We start from the raw sequence: 19,309 nt of genomic DNA on the forward strand, positions 1-19,309 counted from the left end.
GATCTCGTCACTTGGGCCGTAAAAAGCTCAAATAAGTCCCTTTTTATGGCTATATTCTTGAGCCCAAGGAAACCTGACATAAGGTCTGCCTCATCCTTTATTTAACTGATATTATTTCATGCATATATTGAAAGACAAGTTCTAAGAAAAAGTAATAAGAAGTGTTTTAGTTTATATTGAACGTTCAATCTCACAATTATTTCAAAGGTACCGTCTACATATAAATCTAACATGAGACCACATCACATACACTACTCTGATCCCAATGCAAGTACCTAAGCACTTGTGTTATGGAAAATCAGAAGTAACGACGGTACTATAAACACCCGACCCAAGACAACATAGAAATTTAATGGTAGTCTACTTCGACTCGGTCGGGAATCGAACCCGGGACCTCGCAGGTCGTCGAAATGACCTTGACCTGTATATATAGCTGATGTTTTAAATTGAAGCGTTTAATTACCTCACACAACACCCAAACACACATAAGTATAAAAAACTATCCAATGATATAGATTACAATCGTTCTAAATTCAAATTTTATTACTAGAACTAGAATAAATAACATCGTTTTATTATAATTAGGACACTATGTATCACCGTTTCATTATTTAGTGAAAAACAATAATCATACAAATATCGACTAAAATAAATTTAATTGCTACTAAAATTTATTTCAACTTAAAAATAAAATAAAACAATTATAAGTAGTTAGTAATTATTTACATTTCTTAAATCGACGAAACATTTTATAATCTGTGTATTACTAAACTACAAAGAATATAGATTAAAAAAAAATGAACGCTGAAAATAACGGTAGATGATAAAATTATATTTAATTATATTATAGTTGTTCTTACTTATTGCTTTTCCTGTTCATTTATTTCCACAATAAATTTAATACATCGGCCAACATCACCAATAGACCAACACATTGGTAACAATTTTGACATTGTTTACACTTGGCGGCAAAACTTTTATTTAATTGCCAGTAAATAAAACTATTTTTCATTTCTAAAATAATATTTGAAACAATAGACGATCAACAAACATTACCAATTTTCTTTTTTCTTAATTTGTGACGTTTGTAATAAATTTTTTTTAGAGTATTGTCAATTATTGATACTAGCAAAGGTATCACACATTACTGATAAATTCAAACAATAGTCTATTCACCTTGACTACGAATTAAATCATAAAAAAATTATCTATAGCTGTATTTAATTATAGACTGATCTATATCTGATATATATATATATATATGAGGTGTTACCCGTTTTGCTTGCTAATGTAATTCAAAAAATGAACAGTTCATAACCATTTACGGCATCTTCACGTCAATGGGTCAATTTCGTACCGATACGTAGAAAGGAAATAAGCATACAGATTAAAAAAATAAAATAACAGGAAATAACTGGAATATACATATAATAGATATGCTTTTAAATTAAAACAATATTCTGTTATTACCAAGAAAATTGCAATCACAGTTACAAAGTCGATAAAAAATAAAATACTTAATTTGGAAAGGAACTTAAGTGAAGAAGATGTCAAAAGATGTATGAGGAGGAAGATGGGTGGGGCGTTACACTGATAGAAAGGATCGAAAAGACGATATATGTATACAATATAACTATTTACTTTTGATAAGTATATTTATTTTACATATAGGTAATAAATAAACTACTATTTATATATGTGTATAAATCAACCTAACAACTATATAAATTATTTCCATACAAATCTAAAATCGGTTTGGTTGTTTGTTGTGTTCTTATGTTACGGTTTGATCCCAATTATTTAAAAAAAAAACTGCAATGTGCGCCATTAAAAAAAACCGACTTATAAATCAAAATCCAACTTTAATTTCACATAACTAATATTCTATACAATGTATAGAATTATTATATTTACATTCTATACAATTATACATTTAGAAAAATCGTTTATTTATAAATAAATTAATACACGAAACACAGCCGATATATTTATTTAATTAACTTTATAATTTTAAACACACACACGATTTTAGTGGCTTAAAATCGTGTTACATAAAGTAGATTAAATGATCCGTTAAACGGGAAGACACATACGGGGCGTATGTGCCCCATTAAATCACGTGTATACCGATTTAGCCCCGAAAGTGCCCCATGTAACATGCGCATGTTGACATTCTTTTTTTAAAACATGAAGTCTTTAACAAATATATCTAAACAATGAGGCATTATTTTTGTAATACCTAATTGAAAGAAATACTAAACCACTATACGTAGAACTTATAGCAAAAGATGCAGCGCGTTTCGGAAAAGGTTTTATATTATTTTCATAAAATCTTCGTAGTTACAGACGTTTTAAATTTAGAATATATATGTGACAAATGATAATTTCATGTAATCATACCAGTATACAATTATTGGCCCAAAAAAGAAACTATTTATAAAACAAAAGATGGTGACTGTCTTTTCTTTATAGCCACTTTATAACCATTTATTTTAAATTTATCTTGAATTTTATTAAAGTATTAATTTTATGGATCTTTAATACAGTATAATATAAGGAAAGTCAACTAATTGGACTTAAGTTATGTTGTATAAAGTAAATACTCCATCAAGTCACATCAGATAGTATATAACAGTGTTTGGGGTAATATGTGGTATCCCAAGGTAGGAAGGTTTCCCAAGTGGTATTATTTAGGAAAATTTATCGATTGTAAGTGAGCAAGCGTATCAACAGAAACAATTATATCTTAGATCATGAGAAAATATGACACTTTACAAGATAATTATGGTAAAGTACCAATAACTATATGTATATCTATAAATATATAGGCAAAGATGAGTTTGTGTTTTTATTTCATAGCTATTGACGGGTTATAGTAATTTTTTGATTATTTACATGTCTAGAATGACTATAAAAGCAAAGAAAGTGTATAGTACGACACAACTTAGATGTAGCATCGGCTAATTCAATAAAACCTATTACTGACGATTTACACAACCAATAGAAATAGCTACCTATCGCGCCATTCGACGCTATTCGTCGCTATATATTCTCGCATCAGTTCAATCCGAGAAAGCAAGTGCATGTAAATCGACGTGTCAAATTGACGAATATATTCGATCATATGATATTACGCGTTATTACGTTTGTGTAAAGATCATATTCACATAAGAAAAAAATATTGACAATTTGGGATAGCGTACTCAATTTGGATGTGATCGGTTTTACGAATTTTGCCGATGCTACATCTAAGTTGTGTCGTACTATACACCATGATAGCAAAGTTGCCTCGTATATTTTGTTTCTTGTGTGTTGCGACACTTTGATCTAGATACATAAATAACGAAAAATAATACCCATACAAAAAAAAAATAAAGGAGTAGAATAAAATAACGTTTCTCGTTACGAAAATAACGTTACAAATCGTTATTTTTATTTTTAAACATTAACCGCTTTGTTCCTCTTCCAAATTCAAACTCGGCCCCGTATCCAATATGGCTTCCGCGCTCGGTATCACTATGACATCCCTCACGTTATTAGCACAGGCTATATCGCAAACACCGCTCTTATTGTTATCACACGTATCACACGAGATATCAACATCCTCTATTTCAACGCTGACTTTCCTCTCCATGTATTTAGCGATATCTATTTCATCTTTCGGAAAATCGTAACTCTTCTTACTCGAATTCGAACAGAAGTCAGTTATTTCTGAACATATCCGCTTAACGTTATCGTCGAGACATGCGTTACACGTTACTTCGTCGTCGTTATTGCTCGATAATCTCACTAATTTCTCGTCCGAAATGTCGTCGTCGCCCAGTGTGAACTGCACTTTATTTTCCGTCAATTGTTCGGTTAATTTCGCTATTTCTGAGTCAGAGTTATGTGGCTTCAGACTTTGGGAGCATTCCGATTTCGTTAATTTCATATTGTATATGTTCGATTCGCTTCCCATTATCGACATCGTCGAATCGTTTAACGATAAATCCTGGAATATCGTACGTGTCATTTAATTTACCAATGAAATACTCAAATGTTAATTTGAAATCTTTTAACGATTTTTACTATGAGAATATTAAGTGTTGCCACTTACTAACATTAATTACATACAAACATATTTTTTTATGAGACTATAGGCCACCTGATGGTAAGTGGTCACCATCACCCATAGACAAAGACGCGGTAAGAAATATTACAATTACATCGTCAATGTGCCACCAACCTTGGGAACTAAGATGTCATGTCCCTTGTGCCTGTAGTTACACTGGCTCACTCACCCTTCAAACCGGAACACAACAATACTGAGTACTGTTATTTGGCGGTAGAATAACTGATGAGTGGGTGGTACCTACCCAGACGGGCTTGCACCAAGCCCTACCACCAAGATATAATATTTCAAAAATATATCATGCAGATTTTTATGTCGATTTCTTTTATGATAATATTTTTGATAATTATTTATTTCCGTAAATATAAGTTATAACTCACCTGATCTTCGTGATAACTTCCAACACTTCTAGAATGCTTATGTCTCTTAATATTCGCCGTCTTCTGAGGAGTGTGGTTATCAACCGATTCCTGTCATCATTAAAATTACATAAAAGTAAAGTAAAGTAACAGCCTGTAAATTTCCTACTGTTGGAATAAGGCCTCCTCTTCCATTAAGAAGGTTTGGAACATATTCCACCACGCTGTTAAAATGGGGGTAGGTGGAATACACATGTGGCAGATTTCGATGAAATTAGACACATGATGACAATATGACACAACATCACATACATTACTCTGATCCCAATGTAAGTAGCTGAAGCACTTGTGTTATGGAAATCAGAAGTAACGACGGTACAAACAACCAGACCCAAGGCAACATAGAAAACTAATGGTAATCTACATCGACTCGGCCGGGTATCGAACCCGGGACCTCAGAGTGGCGTACCCATGAAAAGCGGTACACACCACTCGACCATGGAGGTGGTCAATTCTGCCACATGTGTATTACACGCACAGTGGAACATCGCAGTGGAATATGTTCCGAACCTTCTCCTCAAAAGGGGGAAGAGGCCTCAGCCCAGCAATGGTAATTTACTGGCTGTTGTTGTCTTTTTTATGTTATATATTGGCGGACGAGCATATGGTAACCTGATGGTAAGTGGTCACCATCACCCATAGACAACGACGCTGTAAGAAATATTAACTATTTTTTACATCATCAATGTGCCACTAACCTTGGGAACTAAGATGTTACGTCCCTTGTGCCTGTTGTTACACTGGCTCACTCACCCTTCAAACCGGAACACAACAATACTGAGTACTGTTATTTGGCGATAGAATAACTGATGAGTAGGTGGTACCTACCCAGACGGGCTTGCACAAAGCCCTACCACCAAGTAAAATCATAATAATTACCTTAAATCTATTGAATTGTCTATATTTCCTCTCAGATGGCACGAGGCTTCGTAAGGACTGCGTCCTTGGGCAGAGGCTGTCAGCTAGCCAGCGATATGTGCCGAATAACTTCGACGTATCCGTTCTGTAAAGAGTAACTATTAAAAAACCAGAGGTGATGTGGTACCTAGCTGGAACGAACTTGCTTCCTCTTTATATTACGAAGCTATGCATAGATTTCGTTAGGCACATTCACAAATCTATACATATAATAAAATTGGAGTGTCTGTTTGTAATACTAAAATAGCCATTTCAACTCAATGCATATGTATTTATACAGGGTACATATACCAATGTAACATATTTTGTCTGTCTGTCTGTTTGTTCTGACTAATCTCTGGAACGGCTGGACCGATTTTGACGGGACTTTCACTGGCAGATTACTGATATAATAGGGAGTGACTTGGCTACAATATATTTTTTTTTGTTATTTAAAAGGCGTACATATTCTTATACGGTGTGATAACTACACGACAGGACACATTGTAAATATTAAATAACGAAAAAACTAAATACTACACTCCTATATTATATATAGCTTGAAAAAAAAAACAACAAAATATTTAGACACTAATTATGGAAAGAGTCTAACTAATATTTAATAAAAGACACAATTTAATAAATAAACAAAGTTTGAGAATAAATCAACGACAATAAAAAAAATTGTGTTTAAGAACCCGTGTCTCAATATTGTATAAACTAACATTATGAAACAGATGAATATATTTTTAATCTAGCAACATTACCATTGACAGATACTCGTCGTGGCGGGAAAATTTACGAATAAATATTTTTCATTGCGCATCGAGTCACATCATAAATTTAGTTAAGACCATGTTCTTTCAAATCATTACATAGTATAAAACAAAGTAGCTTACTGCTGTAAATCCCTACCTATGCTTAGATCTTTCAAATTCAAATACAACAAAACGGATTTAGAATCGTTTTTTTTAATAAATAGATTGATTCGAGAGGAAAGTTTTTGTATAAAACACATTATTAGGAGTATGGCGGACGCATACACAAATTAAATATAAAACCTTTTTATGTATTGAATACTTGTCAACTATGTTCTCTAGTCTGACGTCTGTATACATATATTGTGCACTGTCATTACGTAGACATCAAATAAATAGTTAAAATTAAATAATCGCCTTTACTTTTATTTCATCACACATGTACATTATAGTAAAGACACATTATTAATTTGAGAAGTTTCTAATGAGATGTCGTATATAAACAACTTCTGTATTACATATATTTAGTATCAGTACTGCACCCGTGAAAAAGTGTATATATTTCAGATGAGTATATTTTGAATCTGGCAACATTACCATTGACAGATACTCACCGTGGGGGGGGAAATTATCGATTTTTTTTTCAACGAGTAAAACACTATTACTACTAGTTAAGACCAGAGTCAATACAGCGTTCTTTAAAATAAAATAATGAAATAAATAAATAAAAATAAATAAATATGAGACAACATCACATACATTACTCTGATCCAAATGTAAGTAGCTGAAGCACTTGTGCTATGGAAATCAGAAGTAACGACGGTACCACAAACACCCAAACCCAAGACAACATAGAAAACTAATGGTAATCTACATCGACTCGGCCGGGAATCGAACCCGGGACATCAGAGTGGCGTACCCATGAAAACCGGTGTACACACCACTCGACCATGGGGGTCGTCAAAATATAATATATAAATATAACTTAGATTAACTTACAGGTTGCTTGGTGTGGTCAACAGACGTTGTAAGTTAGATAAAGTTGGCCTCATATCGTGCACAGTCAACCCCCGCCCCCAGAGTAGCTGGGCGATGCATTTGTTCAGGAGAAACATCGCGTAACGAAACAGTGTTATATCACCACCCCTTGCGAATAATGGTATACTGAAAAGGGTTGAATATAATTTTATTTAGGATCAGCCTGTATATATGAACTGTGATGGCCCAGTGGTTAGAACGCGTGCATCTTAACCGATGATTGTGATTTCAAACCCAGGCAAGCACCGCTATATATATATATATGCTTAATTTGTGTTTATAATTCATCTCGTGCTCGGCGGTGAAGTAAAACATCGTGAGGAAACCTGCATGTGTCTAGTTTCATCGAAATTCTGCCACATGTGCATTCGACTAACCCGCATTAGAACAGCGTGATGGAAAATGTTCCAAACGCTCTCCCCAATGGAAGAGGAGGCCAGCATTGGGAAATTTACTTTACTTTTTTTAGTTTTACTGTATATATGTTGCAGTCATCTGGTTGAATCTGCTATTTGATTGTATGTCTAACGCCTTTAATGAACGACGACACTTAATAAATAAATAATATTACATTTAATTAATTAAGAAGTAATTTGGATATATAATTCGATTAAATACTACATATACCCGTATGTATATATCATTGAAATAGAAAATCGCTGTAATAGCTGTCTTAAGTCACAAGCAGAAGACTTAATAACAAATTACTGTAAAATATCGAGGATCCATACAAAATCATAATTAAAATACTTCTAATTCAAGAAGGCCCATACAAGCACTTTAAAAGCATAATGCTATTACACTATCAACCTTAGCAGCATTCTCTTAAGATATGAAGTACGACCGAAACTTCTCTTAGCGTTCATTCCATCAAGAATTTCTGTGCAAAACTTCAACCTGTGAGATCCACAGATTTGGCTGTCGTAACTATCATGTCCATAAAATCATACCAGTATCTAATTCTTTTAACGCTAATGAATGATTCCATCAACGAGATGAATTATAAACACTAATTAAGCAAATGAAAATTCAATGAAGCTTGGATTATGATTCATTTAGCCATTGAGCTATAGATTTTTCTTGATGGTAGGGCTTTGTGCAAGCCCGTCTGGGTAGGTACCACCCACTCATCAGTTATTCTACCGCCAAATAACAGTACTCAGTACTGTTGTGTTCCGGTTTGAAGGATAAGTGAGCCAGTGTAACTACAGGCACAAGGGACATAACATCTTAGTTCCCAAGTTTGGTGGCACATTGACGCTGTAAGGAATAGTTAATATTTCTTACAGCATCATTGTCTATGGGCGATGGTGACCACTTACCATCAGGTGGCCCATATGCTCGCCCACCAACCTATACCGTAAAAAAAAAATACTTACTTTGGATCCGGTAAATCAGGTGTGATGTCTAATATCTTACTCGCCGAACCGAGCAACGTGATCTTGTAGCGCAGAGGCTGATTCAATATGGCCGCCGTTAGTGATGTCGCTTGAGCCACGAAACCGGCTGCTACAGAATCTGTCACCGGATTCGAAGCTCTAGGGTTCTCATCGCCACATATCGGTAGGGGCACGTCACATATCGACCAATTTGTTGCGTCTTGCTGCAAGCAAAAGAAAATGTTTTGTCTGTAAAGTTTTGGCACATCTAGTTTTATATCGTAACAAATTCGACGACCTCCGTGGTCGAGCGGTGTGTACACCGGTTTTCATGGGTACGCTACTTTGAGGTACCGGGTTCGATTCCCGGCCGAGTTGATGTAGATTACCATAAGTTTTCTATGTTGTCTTGGGTCTGGGTGTTTGTGGTACCTTCGTTACTTCTGATTTTCCATAACACAAGTGCTTTAGCTACTTAATTTGGGATCAGAGTAATGTATGTGATGTTGTCTCATATTTATATATTTATATTTATAAATACGACTGTCGTGCTGGTCAGACTATATTATTTCATTTCTACCCACACAATATTTTTATAACTACATTATTTCGCCCTACACTTAAATATTTAAATGCAATGTTTTTTTTTCTAGTAAGTGTTTAGTTATTTCCGTTTTATCCCAAAATTATTATTTTTTTGTATTTTTGTTTATTTTTTTCTCATGTAAGTGATTTTCTTGTAAATCTTTTTGAGAAATAAAGATCTTTAAACCCAAAGTTGAGGATGATAATTTTGTGTGATAACGTTCTCGAACGCGTCTGACGTTGGAGCGGGAAAGAGATAGATTCTTAGGCCGATCGTGCCTCTCTATCGCTTGTTCCTATCTCGCTTGCACGCCCGGCTCAGGCGGAAAGTGACAATGAGTCTTTCTTTTTCATGCATGCAACTAGCGTTTATCGATTTATAAGACGTTATCACGCCAAAAATATCCAATTTACAAAGCGACTAAACATTTCAAAGGTAATTTTAGAAAGATTGATTAAATGTAATTATATTGGGTTTCGAGTATTTCATTTATTTATTTATAGTTTCGAAACACTTTCGTCGTGTAGCGTGACAGGCCAAATACATTTACATTATACATTTATAAAAAAATAAATAAACACAGGACTCCTATATAAATATATAATATTTTTTTAAATAAAAGCAAAACACGAATGACATTATGAAAGATAAATTAATACAAATAGAGAACAAATAAACCAATAAAATTTACATTTACCTCGAATGTTAAAATACTAGCCAAATAAAAAACTATCCGGCCCGACTTTGTACTCAATACAAGAATTAGATATGAATATAATAGGCTATTTGACAAAAATAAATTGTGAATTATTGTAATCAGTGTATATTATGAGTTTAATAATGGTTATTAATTAACGAAACTTGAAAAGAATACTAAATTTATTCAAAAATCCATAAATAAAAATGCATTTTTTCAAACGTTTGTCACGTGACACAAAACGCTCCTGATTGGCCGGACTTATTATGAAGTCACTTTCTTGTTAACCTTGCCTTTCTACTATATACCACATATTAAAATACAAGAAAGTGACATAACCGACCCCATTGCAGCGCCATATTGTCCAAGTAGCGTTTTTGCGCGCTATTTAAATATGGAATTTTTAATATGATATTTTTCGGCAAATATGTACTAGAAATAAAAAAATCAACTTTTACTGGGTTCCTTAACTTCTACTAAATAATATGAGAAGAATTTTAAAAACGTCAAATAGGAGTCAAATAGTCTATTGATGAAAATATCGCACACGGTTTTTTTGTCTTTTTTTTCTCGCTGGAAGAATGCATTACACTTGTCCCTCACTTGGATTGTGCCCAGGATGACTAGTGCGTTTTGGTGGAAAAAAAGAAGAAAATACTTTCAGGATTGTGAAAGTATTTCTTTGAAATTACCCAAATACAGATAAATCGCGAGGAACACGCTACTTTTCTTCACCGCTGTACACGAGTTGAATTATAAAGACAAATGAAAATTCAGTGGTGCTTGCCTGGGTCATCAGCAATCATCGGTTAAGACGTACTCGTTCTAACCACCGAACCATTTCGGTTCAACAAACAAACTCGATACCACATTTATAATACTTAGAACGCAAGATTTAAAATTACTTAAATCTAGAAATCCTGCTTGAAAATCAATAAATTTAATCTCAAGATTATTTTATCGTCTCTTCAATATTGTATAGGTTATCCAGTTCGAACTTGTTATAACTGGTATTACCGGATTTAAGTTGTTCTAATGTGAACAACTCACTAGAAAGTTTGAGACATAAATAAACACTAATAAAATATTCAAATATGTAAAATATAAAGTTTGCATGTTTAGTGAGGCAAGGCGAAAACAAATGAAACTTATTACTAAACATAATAACATAATCTCATTGTATGTATGGGATACACTCAGAAACTACCAAACTATTCGGTTTTTTACTATTAGAAGGAGTGATTCATGAGAAAGATTTAGGTGTATAAATCAAGAGGGTTTTTTGTTGTTTGGTGTTATAATGTTTTTAAGGTGTCGACAAGATCTCACGATCGTCATACCGTTAGATGTATATGATATAGAAGGTTTACGAAAATCTTTATTATACCCGTGCGAATCCGGAAGTAATAGCTAGTAAATATACACATACTAGGACAAGACTTAAGAGATGTGTGTATCAAAGAACTACTAGTGAAGCTTTCCGTTTATTTAAAAGACTTTTTAAGAATTTCGATATCTATGACAGGATTTGTTTTGATTTCATTTAATAGTAAGTCATTTCACTGACTCACTCATCTACATTTGGCGTCAAAATTATAAAACGTTTTTTTAATGTCAAATACATTAGTTCAGTTAGAACTGGAGTTTATCGATAACAATTTACTTTAATTATTACGTTTTTTCTTTGTTAAATCGTAACAATTTAATAAATTGCAATCAAGAATCATTTTTCTCTGTACATCTACGACTGGAGCTCTTAAAAATGAGACCATAACCATTTTTCTATGTACAGCTACCATCCCATAATCACTGGGACAAATATCTGATACTGCACGGCTAAGATCTCCTCGCCTTTTCAAGGAAGTTACTTGATTGTCATATGATCACCTGATCGAACAAGTCTACATTTACTAGGGAGACTAACTAAGTACAATGTCTATTCATCTTCTCTTACAATCCGACTTGACCAGGGTCTTACAGACTCCTAAATAACTTGATGATGAAATCCAGTAGGTAGCAGCAAAAAGTGTAATTGACGAATCCTCACCTGATCAATATAGAAGATTCTAGATAATTGCATCAGTAAATCGCTTCTGTAGCTCGCCAGAGCTGCGTGAGACCTCGCTGCGAGTTCCCTTAGAGCATAACACGACTCTCTCGTCTCCTTCAACGCTTCAGTACGACGAGAGAGTGTGTGATAATTTTGCATCAACTCTGAACCTGGGAATAGTATAAAACAGTAATTTAAAACTAGACAAAAAAAGCAAAAGGTCATATAGTACACTTCACACAGTTAATAGGAAATGAGACTTAATAACGAATCGTAAAGTCATTTACAATTACGAGACTTACGCTCTTTCACAATTAACAATAATTATCTTCTAATTTAGGTAATTAACAAAAATCCGGCTCGAAGGACCAATTCTTACCGACGTCTTGATTCTCCTCAAACAACTTCGCATGTTTCTCTTTCAAACGTCTTATATTTGCTAATTTGCTATCTCTCTCATCCGAAAGTATAAGTCTCTTGAAATGTAATATTTCTAATTGTTTCGTTAGTCTAACGTGTTCCGCTCTTTGATATGGAGAAGGTTTAGACTGTAAATAACAACATATTTAATTAATATAATAAAAAAATTCAATGAACGGCAAAATAATCTATCCAGAACACAATCATATACTTGAATTTTTTTTTATAATGATTATAAATCTATTCAGTCGCCGTACGTAAACCAAAATAATCTAATTTTTTTTGGCTGTTTTTATGTTAACACTGGTCTCATTACACGCACACTAAGACACGTCGTGATAAGAGTGTCACTCATACTAATCCATGTCGATAATTGAGCGTGGAGGAACGCCTTCGAGAGTGAATACATCTTTACTAAGGGGATACATTACAATGACATTAAGACGACAATTATATTTTGAGGATACGAATAAAACATTTAAAGTTACCTTATAGGATAAAAGATCGTTTAATTTCAACGTCAATCGGGGACCGTTTGGAACTGGTGTTTTTTCTTCTTTAATTTTACCATTTTTAACGGTCAAATCACTTTGAGACGACGATTTTTCCTTCAAACCTTCACTTTCGTCGGGCGAAAACAGATTCCTCTGAGACCTACTTTTACACTTGAGTTTCAATTCAAAATCCGAAGTCCAAGTCTCACTTAAAGCTGATTTCTTATATATCCGTTCCTTTATCTCCTGTACCGCTTCTTGTCGTTTCTTTATAGAATACTGAAGCAAGTGAAGATTTTGCAATTTCGTTGCATTGTAACTTGGCCTAATTTCCGATTTGAGGAAACTCAGCGCCAAATACCTATATTTTGGCACTCCATCGGATTCATTGCGTAAGTCGTAATTTTCGGCCGTTTCGCTCAAGTCTACTTTACTGGACAGCTCCTCTTGGGAAGCTGATTTATCACAGTTGAGATCACTGGTTGTAAATTCTCTAACATCTATGTTATCAGGAGAATGTTCATATATATGGTTCGGATCTACATTTTTCCTTTCAGTACTTTTGTCTCTTTTACTCTCTCTATGATTTAATGACATGTTCAAACTTGACGAAGATCTTAGAGTTGGAAAATTCTGCTTAAAACCTCTTTCGACCGGACTGTGACTTTTCGAATATTCCTTATCGGATATCTTCGAAAATTTTGCGGGAGAAAGCGATCTAGATTCGTTTATAATTTTGTGACTTTGTATAACTTTTGATTCCAAAGTTATCTTAGATACATTCGTTTTGGTCGACGAGTCCGACGAGAGGGACCCTTGTTCTAATTCATTTTCGGGTGGTATTACGTCCAATTTCAAACTTTTATACGAACAAAAGTAGCCACCGTGCATTTGGAAAACAAGAGTGTTGCTTTTGAAGCAATCAGATGTAAAGTTTAAAGCTAAATTGGCCCCTATATATCGGAGACCACTAAAATATACACCCCACGTTTGAATCACAGTGTCCTGCACTTGTACGCATTTCTCCTCGTCATCTTTACAGGGAGGCATGAGAATATGACACCATATCCGTATAACTACGTTTGTTGAGGACATACGCTGTGTTATTTCTGAAAGACAAAAGCAGTACATCCTAATTATTATACATCGTCTACACTAAGATGCAAATTAATATAATATACATTTTTTTGGGTGAAATCTGGTCCAACCACACAAATTTTCCATCCAAAGCATATCTTTAGATCAGAGAACTTTTTCTATATAATAAATAACAAAACAAGCGTGGTATTATTTGTACTCAAGTAAAGTTAACAAGTCGAAAGAGAACAAACTCAACCTTCTTAAAAAATATTATTTAAATTTATCATTTTACATATTAATCAACCGTGTGTGATCATTTTACACCAATTCGCTGTGTTCCGTACCTCCGTTGACTCGGACCTCAATATTATGCATATTCATTGAAAATATCACGGTCCTAAGGACTCAGCTCTCAGACGAATCGATAACAGTATTAGTGAAAACTAATTGAGTTAGCCTCCTATTGGCAACTTTAACTTGTAGGTCACTGACCTTTATGTAAAAAACCTTAATACCGATAAATTATAAGAATGTACCTACAGCTGGCATTTTTATTGCGTAATTGGCACCTCAGGCACGAAACCCGATACGAAAAAAATCCTAACAATTAAACGCACGAAATTATCGAGCTGATTATTCATCGTAGGGAGTTTCCAGTTGGGCAAGCTCATACTAATGCAAAAATTACTGGTCATTCTATGCTCATTGATAACATTGACGTGGATGAACAAAACATTTAAAACAATTGCGTTGATGGAATTTAAACCTTATTGTTTTGATATAAAGTACAAAATTTATATACATCTACATAGGTCACAAAAGCCGTGTTTAGATGAAAACTATAATGAATGTCTGTACTAAATGATTCATCTGTGATATTGATAATATTTACGTTTAACACAATATAGGTCAAATGCTATTTACTAATAATGAGTCTGTTTCTATCAATATAAAAAATATAACAATATTTTTTTCAATCGATATATGACTGTTACTCTTAGTCTAGAAAAAATAACCCCATTTTGTGCTGAGCGCTCTAGAAAACTAAAAAAAAAAATCCAGACTTGATAACCTCCCCCTTTTTGAAGTCGTTTGAAAAACAACAATTTCAATTTCATAAAATGTTGTTTAACAAGAGGAGGCCTTTAGCCCAGCAGTGGGAATTTACAGACTGTTGCTGTTGTTGTGATAACAAAAGAGCCGACTCATTTTTGCTGAGTGATACGGCACTAGTTTTCAAGTAGTGCATTTACCTCGAACATAGCTAACCACAAAATTACCCAACTAACAAAAAATAACTACCGACCAGCCCTGGCTACGCACAGATGTTATTTATTAATAATAAAAAACATTTGATATAAATATAATTTAAATGTAGCCTTATATCAATGACTTATATTTTCCCGAATGAGATTAATATCTCTATATATTACCCTGGCTATTTCATTTCATATCAAATTGTTTATATAACATAAGAGACAAAAAAAAGCCCCGCTGTTTTTTTTTGCCAGTTCTTCTCAGGTCAGGGTACTTTCTTTTCCGAACCGGTGGTAGTGTTTCAATTGACCATCAATAAGAAAGTGTAATACTTCTATATTGGATAAAGTTATTTGAGTTTTAGTTTGAATAATTCCGGAGATTACCCCTTACATATAAACAAACAAATAGATATAATTTCCAAAACAAAAATTATCAATGACATTTAAAAGTAAACATCACTTTTTTTATTCGTAGTAACAAGATATTTGGACGAATTCGCCACTTAATAGCAAAGTATGCCAATGGCAGAGGTGATCTCTTATCATCTGGTTCACTGGATCATAATATTAACTAAAATGAAATAAAGAAATCTACTTCAGATAATGCATAATAAAGTATTATATTTCTCAATACCTTATCCAACATTTACCTTGAAATGATTCTCAAATAACCAGATTTTCTTATATACAATGACCTTGATAAAATTCGTATAGATAAACAATCACTTTTATTATACTAAAAAAACACTTAATTTTTAAATTTACGTAAATATTTTTTTTTCGAGCTGAGATGGCCCAATTATTAGAACGCGTGCATCTTAACTAATGATTGCGGATTCAAACCCGGGCAAGCACCACTATGTACATGTGCTTAATTTGTGTTTATAATTCATCTCATGCTCGACGGTGAAGGAAAACATCGTGAGGAAACCTGCATGTGTCTAATTTCATCGAAATTCTGCCAAATATGCATTTCACCAAACCGCATTGGACAATGTGGTGGAATATGTTCCAATCCCTCTTCTTAATGGAAGAGGAGGCCTTTTCTCAGCAGTGGGAAATGTACAGGCTGTTACTACTACTACTATTTATTTTTTGTTTTAAATCTTAAATGTATATAAGATTTATATAACATCAATAATGAAAGTATTTTATTGCATAATATGTTGTCTTTATAATATTCTTTATATTTCTCTTTATATATGAATCACTATTTTTCTTAAATTATATATTTCAATATTGTCTTACAACTTTAGTGAACTAATTAATACTATTAAATTAGAAAGCATGTCTCTTTCACTTGCTTATAAATACATTACGATGACTTTACTTTTATTTACTTACAAAGTAATGATAAGTTAAAATACTTGTTAAAGTTACCTTCAATTCAGAACCTTGACCTACGGTCTATCTCAAAAAAGAGGTTTGTCTCATTTAAATATCTGAATACTTCAGACAAATATAAGTGTGACAAAACAATATATAAATAAACAAAAAACGAATATGTGTTACATAAATTAAATAGAGTGATCCCGTCACCATCAATGTGAGTCATCTGTGATATTTTGTATTATATCACACAGAGTTACATGACATAATTTGTATTTATGTAGATGTGATAGTAACATACAGTCTTCCCTAGGATAACATTTCAAAACCTCTGTGATTCTTGCCTATTTATTATTACACATATGCAATCCTATATTTTTGTACATATAGATTTAATAACATACATGTGTTTACATATGTTTTCATAAACAGGTATTAATGTCAAATCCAAAATGATCAATTGTATTTGCTATATGAACATCAAAAAAAAAACAAAAGTCGGTCATTTCTCATTTGCACAATAATGATAATAGTATACTTCTTACCAGAATCTATTTCTTTCCACTTGGGGTGAGGTGAGCAAATCCTCTCACTAGTGTAGAAAGGTGCTGACATTGTTGTGTGATGCAAGGTAAGATAGTAACTACACTGATGTGTACATCTCTCAGGTGGCCTTATGTTATATCCCACAATCTGTAAATAAAAAATATATATATTAAATCAATTAAAAAAGGATTTACTGTAGAAATTTGTATTTATTTTTAATTAATTGTTGCTGCTTTAAATAGTAGCCTAGACGAGCTATCAGTAGAAAAGACATCACCGGCGCAGGCAAACAGACAGACAGACAATAGTGAAAGAATTTTTCATTTATAATTTAAGTATAGCTCATTCAAATAAAATTGATCTCACAAAAGCCTATTAATACATTTTTGTTTGAAATAGCTTTTTCTTACTTACGAAATGAAGTGGTTCAGATAATAATTAACGCTGTATGTATTTAAGAAGATAGTATATATAATATAGGGCTGATAATTAGACCAGTTTTCTTAAGTAACCAAAACTTTATTTGCATGAATTTTTTTTAATGGTAGTTAATCAGTACAAAAGCAAATTTCAGCATGTATTTTCCTTAAATCCAGGGCAAAAGAAATGTTCAACAGTCAGATCAAGAGATTAATAATGTGACATCCAATAAATACTACTATAGCCCTTGGTCCTGTGTGGGGCAGTCTTAATAAAACAGAGTATATTTAAAATTGGAATTTGCTTAATAAACTGATGTTGTAGCACTCTCTTTAGTGGTATGGTAACCTTTGTCGTGTGTGGGACAGTCATTATAAACTGATGTTGTAGCACTCTCTTTAGTGGTATGGTAACCTTTGTCGTGTGTGGGACAGTCATTATGAAACAGAGTATATTTAAAATTGGAATTTGCCTAATAAACTGAAGTACAATTAAATCTCAATTTAGCATCCATTACTAGCACTTAAAAGGTATCTTTTGTAGATCATTATTAAATGCTTTTTTTATAATATACTATATACAATTCAAAATATATATTTTAAGAACATATCATATAATTCTCATTTCTTTTTCTTTATATCATTGTTTATACATTTCTTATGTGAATTTATCTTCAAAATGTTGTGAGAACTCTTCTTATCAAAGTGACACGAATTATGCAAGATGTGGTTTATCATTATGTCATTAAAATGCATCTTTTGATATACTGGTATGCTTAAGAACGATTAAGTTTTTTTTTTTACTAAATTTCCAAAGAGTTTATAAATTAAATAAGTATTTATATGCTTTACAATGAACACTTGATAAAGTTTGAGTCATGAACTATTTTGATTAGAATGATTAATTTTTCGAAATAGATGCCAAAGCACGACCCATTTTTCAAAAATGTGTCTAAATCAAAAAGTGATCTGATTACTTTTTTTAATAACATTTTTGTTCTATGCTAAAAATATTGCAAATTGCATATAATGTCTTCTATGTTCTAAACATCGGTTCTAAACAATTCCTACTATATAAATGCATAATTATATGACAATATACAAAAGACAAAACAAGAAAATGACGTATACCATGTAGTGTAGGCGTTTGTTGTTGAATTTTTAGCTTAACCAATATTAAGTTATGAATATTGATGTACTTCAATATTTTTTACGATCATAATTCTACCTGAATTAAACTACGGAGACGAAGCTGTTGAGTGGTTAAAGGTGTCCACTCTCTGCATCTTGGTCGTCCAAACATTTTAGAAGTAAACACAGATCACAACGTAATTACAATAAATATAAAATAAAAAAACTTCACTTCCTTTACGCGAAACATTAGACCACTAAGGTTTACATGTTAATAATACGCAAAATGGTAAATTATTTCAACACAATAAATAAATAAAGATGCATTGTTCAGCTGACTTTAAATTCATTATTGTCAAGTGTCAGTAATTTTGATCATGATTTTTATATAATGTTGCCATGTGCAATAAAAAATAAAATAAAATATTTTACGCTTCAAGCAGCAACATTCCTTTTACTAATATATTTTTCACGTAGACAAAATAAATATAAGAAAGGTCTCGTATTTTTTTCCAAATTTATCATACGGAATTTAACATAATACCAAATTATACTAGAAGTATCCTCCAATCAGAGGTATATTTTTATGTAGTAAATTTAAGAGCTCAATGTCAAACACAGCTTTTGTTGAGTTCATTTAATACTCTAAGTCATTATTATATCTAAGACATTATATACAAATATCTCTTTATTAAA

At 32.7% G+C, this 19,309-nt stretch overlaps 1 protein-coding gene across 2 annotated transcripts; it reads right to left on the reverse strand.

Moving 5' to 3' along the window:
• Positions 1–3,154: 3,154 nt before the first annotated feature.
• On the reverse strand, positions 3,155–18,973 carry LOC124540748. Of its 2 annotated transcripts, XM_047118450.1 has the most exons (10): positions 18,711–18,973; positions 17,063–17,210; positions 12,844–13,958; positions 12,315–12,483; positions 11,933–12,105; positions 8,603–8,826; positions 7,185–7,349; positions 5,410–5,533; positions 4,492–4,581; positions 3,157–3,991 (listed from the first exon to the last, which is right to left on the reverse strand). In XM_047118450.1, exons 1-10 carry the CDS (start codon positions 18,783–18,785, stop codon positions 3,446–3,448), a joined length of 2,829 nt encoding a protein of 942 aa, XP_046974406.1. In that variant the 5' UTR covers positions 18,786–18,973; the 3' UTR covers positions 3,157–3,445. The 2 variants fall into 2 exon arrangements, with proteins under 2 accessions (XP_046974407.1, XP_046974406.1); XM_047118451.1 differs by lacking the exon at positions 7,185–7,349 and having other exon boundaries at positions 3,155–3,991.
• Positions 18,974–19,309: the final 336 nt, after the last annotated feature.

The sequence above is a fragment of the Vanessa cardui genome, chromosome 26, assembly GCF_905220365.1.
Source record: "Vanessa cardui chromosome 26, ilVanCard2.1, whole genome shotgun sequence".
NCBI classification, from domain to species: Eukaryota; Metazoa; Arthropoda; class Insecta; order Lepidoptera; family Nymphalidae; genus Vanessa; species Vanessa cardui.